Source organism: Pteropus vampyrus, unplaced genomic scaffold (assembly GCF_000151845.1).
Source record: "Pteropus vampyrus isolate Shadow unplaced genomic scaffold, Pvam_2.0 Scaffold237, whole genome shotgun sequence".
NCBI classification, from domain to species: Eukaryota; Metazoa; Chordata; class Mammalia; order Chiroptera; family Pteropodidae; genus Pteropus; species Pteropus vampyrus.
The window spans coordinates 782,726-787,541 of record NW_011889018.1 but is presented as its reverse complement, the minus strand read 5'-3'; the positions used below and the strand labels follow the sequence as shown (position 1 = coordinate 787,541).

At 53.3% G+C, this 4,816-nt stretch overlaps 1 protein-coding gene across 1 annotated transcript in view; it reads left to right on the top strand.

Annotated features, from left to right (window-relative positions):
* TARBP1 (TAR (HIV-1) RNA binding protein 1) overlaps nucleotides 1-4,816 on the top strand; it is a gene marked incomplete at both ends in the record, with an annotated part of 60,335 nt that overhangs the window by 52,383 nt on the left and 3,136 nt on the right. The window contains 2 exons of the mRNA XM_023519777.1: nucleotides 2,342-2,596; nucleotides 4,483-4,654. Coding sequence (XP_023375545.1) covers nucleotides 2,342-2,596; nucleotides 4,483-4,654 — 427 coding nt within the window. The remainder of the gene's footprint in view (nucleotides 1-2,341; nucleotides 2,597-4,482; nucleotides 4,655-4,816) is intronic.

Sequence of the window (4,816 nt, the reverse complement as noted above, 5' to 3'; positions counted from 1 at the left end):
TAAGGAGCCCGCGCCGCCACCCTCCCCCACGCGCTCTCCCGGCGACCGCCAGCTCGCAGGGGCCCAGGGTGTCACCCGCGGACACGGCTTTCCCTTCAGAAGCGCGCAGCAGTCAGGCAGGTGGACGGAGGCGGGGAGCAGCGCGGTCGTGGGCGCCAGACCGGACGTCGGGTCCCTGCGTTGTCAGGTGGACACGCGGTCCAGATGAGACGGCTCACGGGGCATGGCAGCGTCACGTGGCGCCATGGCAAAGCCCTCAGTCACCCCCCGACCTGCCTTGGCTGTTGAGACGCTTGTCGAAGGGGCATCTGGGTGAGGAGTGGGCCTGGGAGTTTTCAGGCTCCGGAGGAATGTAAATCTTGGGGTACGGTTCTGCGAGGCGGAACAGGGCAGGGGACAGCAGAGCGTTGGGCGGGGAGACAGGACGGGGCACAGGTGGGGGACGGGTGGGAGGGGGGCACCGCGTGCTCCCAGTGGAGTCGTCACTGTCAGTGGTCCGCACAGCGCCGCCTGTAACGCTGACCCGGGCCCAGATCGTTCTCACGGGGTCCTGGCTGTCGCCTCCCGTCGTGCTGTGTGGGAGTGTGGCGTCTGTCGTTCCTCGTATTTGGTGACTCCTTGGCCGAGTGCTGGGGTCAGCGGCACACAGACAGGTGGCACTTCTGTCTTCAAGGTCACAGTCAGGTGGAGTCAGACATCAGGTAAATACAGAGGTTTAAGTCACGGCGAGTCCTCTGAAAAGGTCGGTTTTGTGCTGAGACTGTTCAGTCACGACCTGCGGGCTGCGTGGGCAGCGGGCAAAGGGAATTCCGGGCAGGAGTTTGGGGCCCAGAGGCTGGGGCGTGAGCTGTGCTCCCAGCTCGGGGAAGGCGCCAGCAGCAGGGGGGCTGCAGGGGGCTGCGGGGAGCGACATGGGAAGCTGAGGCATCGCGGCTCCAGGAGGACGCCGTCCCGTCTGCCTTTGCATTTTTAAGTGTGAGGAGCAGATCCGCGGCGGGCGTGAGGGCGGGGGTGCAGAGGGCAGAGGTGGGGGTCAGCTCGCTATGAGATGAGTGGGGCTTGCGGTTCAAAGGAGGAGCCTGAAGGGCCCCCTGGGCGTAGCACAGCGCCTTCAGTAGTGCGGCCCGTGGGCAGAAACAAATGAACGTGGCCAGCGAGTGGGCAGGAAAGCGTAGCGACATTTGTTAAATCCGGGCGATAGGTGGCTTTGTTGGTGTCTGTCTGTATTTGACTATTTGGAATACTTCATGGCTTTAATTTAAAAAAAAAAAGAAAAACAGGTGATGAGGAAGGTAAATCACGGCCTAGCTGGGCAGGTAATTCTCCAGAAACGTCCCCGCAGAGCGTAGTCGGGACGGTGGTGAGGGCCGGGTGTGCTGTCGCGGGACTTCTGTTTCATTCTGGGTGACAGTCGTGTTTGGACGGGTGTTCGTGGTCAGGGAATAGAGCCGCAGGAAGGAATCACACGCCCACAAGGGGTCTCCTGCCCCTCCGCCTCCCCCCCAAAGCCGCTACCCCGTAAGTGGGGTTTTAACAGCTGTTCCATCGTGTGGCTGTGTCGTAAGTTACGTCCCGCGTCCCCGTCCCCTACTGATGGACACTGAAACGAGGGTTTTGTTTTGCTTGTTAAGATTAGACGTAAAGGCCGTCCGAGCAGGCCGGAGGGAAGATGGGGAGATGCAGGGCGGGGACATGGAGCGACGTCCATGCGCTGGGACCCGGAGCACACCCCGGGTGCTTTGGAGAGGGGAGGGAGAGGACGGGAGGGTCGGGAGGCGGCGGGTCTCACCCGTGCGACGTGAGGGTGGCGTCTGCTGAGGCGCGGGGCGAGAGGTCACACGGGCCACAGCGGAGTGGCCCCGCCAGGAAGACGCCGCGGAGTTGCTCGCTCAGCTTTTCGCTTGTCAGTCGAGAATTTAGATGGAAACCGGCCGTGCTGTATTATTTCTCTCCCCACCTTTCGCCTTCTAAAGCTTGACCGATGTGTAAAGAATTTAAAACCTACTCACGTGAAACGTGTTGGGCTTGTGAACGTTTCCACGGTTCGGCTCTGTGTCCTGACTCTTCAGAGGAGGGAACGCGGCTGGCGAGACGGTTTTCTCCCCGGACGGAATAGTGTTTACTGCCGGAGACTTAAGGCTCCCACCCACCCACATTCCTCGTGCAGCCCCCTCAGAATTCTTTCCCGGGGGTTTCGGGGGTCCGGCTGGCGGGCAGTCTCCGTCCCGTGGCCACACCCTCCTCGAGACCCGGTTTCATTCTTGTTGAGTCGTGTTTGTCGTGTGACTCTGAGAAGGTTATTTAATTTCTTAAGGGTCAAATTTAGTGTTCCTCTTTAAAGTGCGTGGACCGTGGCGATACGGGCGAAGCGCGTCAGGACGGTGTTCGCGAAGTTTCCTGCGGCCCGGAGCCCGCCCGCCTCGCCCCGCGCTGCGCCCTGTACCGTGTCTTCCCCTCACGCGCCCGCAGCGTCCATTGTCGGACAGTCCCTCACGCCATCTTCTTAATCCCCAGGAATGCCAGGAGGAATTGGCAGCGCATCCAAGACCATTTCTTTTTTGCAGCGTTCCACCCACTCAGGGACTACTGCCTGGAGGTGAGGGGAGCGGCATCCGCAGATTCTCCTGTGTCGTTAACCTTTGTGTGTCCTTCCTGCGGTCGCTGCCGGTCACGGTCTGGCCGGCTTTTCCCCTTGCTTGCAGACTTCAGCTTAACACCGTGCAGCACCAAGTTTAACTCTGTCGCTTTCCGCAGACGACTTGCTAGTCGTCTTCGCTTTCTCAGGCAGTGTCAGGCTCGTAAACACTGGAAGGGGGTATTTAACTCCAAACAGAAATCTGTTGCGTCCGACGTGAAAAGGACACGAGGGAGAAGAGCTGTGGAGGTGAGGTTTTGTCGTAATGAGGCCCATCGTTAATGACAGAACAACAAAAATATCGATTTGTTAGTCGATTAACAATGAACAAAAATCTTTTTGTTAATTGCCTTTTCTAGGTCCTGGGTGACTAAAATTGTATAGCAAATGACACATCACCTCACCGTGGGTTGTAACCGAATGTGCTTATGTAATTTTAAGAACCATGTTTATTACAACCAGCATGTAAATCAATCAATATATAAATTTTAAAAATTTGTATAAATTGCATTTTCTTCCTCTTTCACAATCATTATAACGTTCTGTCTTGGAACTAAAGCATTTAACCTAGTTCTTTACAGAACGTGGAAGTATCAGTAACGTCAGCTACTGTGCATAAGCACATATTTTGGATGGATTACTAATAAGCTGGTCTTTAAAAAACACAGACCTATGTATTGCGAGATATTCATTACGGAACATTAACGTGCACTTTGTCACTTCACTGCAGAAGTTGCTTAGGATTTTCCACATATTTTAACATGCTCTGTTCTGTGTCCTTTGGTGCCCAGGTGCTTTGCCATCTTTCCGAAGGGATCTTAGTGACTCTAGTGTTAAGTCAGCCTTTCCGTTCGGTTTTCCAGCAGGAGTGAGTCCCGGCTTTCCTTTCCCCCAGCCCTGCCTTTGGCTGCCTCGCGCTCATGTGTTCCGTATTTTATTTCCACGAGTGACAGGAACCACAGCTGTGTCCGAATGAAATAATGGCACACACGAACGCTGCCTCTCTATACCTTTGTACCTGTGTTTGCACCTACATAATACCTAGTTGCGATCATTTTGCCAGTTTAAATTTACACAAATGTTGGCATGAAGAAAATCATACTCATTTTAAAGATTTCATGACGATGTGCATGTTGTTTATTGTTCCATTTTTTAATTGCCTGTTACTCGCACTAATGCTTTTCATGTGCCTTTCGCCTTTGACGATTTTCTGGTTCTCAGTTTTCGTGGGCAAGAGAAGGAAAGGATCCTGTCTGTCACGAGTGAACAGTTACTGTCCATAGTGCGGTTGACAGAACACTGCCCCCTGCTGTCTGAACCCGATTTTTTTCACACTTTACAGTGAGGAAGTTGAAGGCAACAGGAAAGGCTAAATAAATGGCTTGTTGTGGCTCAGACACGGTCAAGGCAAGACTTAGGTTGCACATTTGTCTAATGGTAGTAAAAGTGAAGATCTGGCATCGAAAGAGCTCGAACTCGCTTGCTTCTGGAGAAGGGGGCGATCAGTAAATAGCCTTTTTCCAAATGCTGTCCAGCAGCACTATGGACTAATTTCAAACACGTTTTGCTTTTATTAAGAGCACAGTGGCTTTTTACATCCACTTAGGATGCCAGAGCGGAAGGTCTGCCAGCACTCAGGATGTCCTAAGCGAATCCCCTGACTCCTTAGGAAAGACGACAAGCTTTTACGGACAGCTGCTACAGGACAGAAGTGCAAGTCTGTATTTTGATCAGATATGATCATTTGGGAAGACACATTAGTAATAAGCTGTGCTTTAAACGTGTTGTCATGTATTTCTTAGTTGCTTTTAAGGGAAAACACTTAGATTTTACAATTTTCTTTCCAGACCATATTTTACATCCTTCCGCGCCTCTCCGGCCTCGTTGAGGACGAGTGGATCGCCACCGACAAGTTCGCCCGGTTCACCGACATCCCTTCAGACTCGGTGTTTCCGTGGTACCTCTCTCCGGCCCAGCTGCGCCAAGTGAACCCAGGCGACTGGGCTCAGCAGGACGCAGGTACAGGAATCTGTTTGATCATCTGCCCACTGTCGCCTTGGTTAGGCTTGTTGATTTAAGTTACTGAAAACAGGCAGTTGATGATGTCGCTTTTTCACAGATGTGGTGAAACTCTGCTGCTCCACTTAGACAGTGAAAACTAGTTTTAGTTGAAAGTTTGCT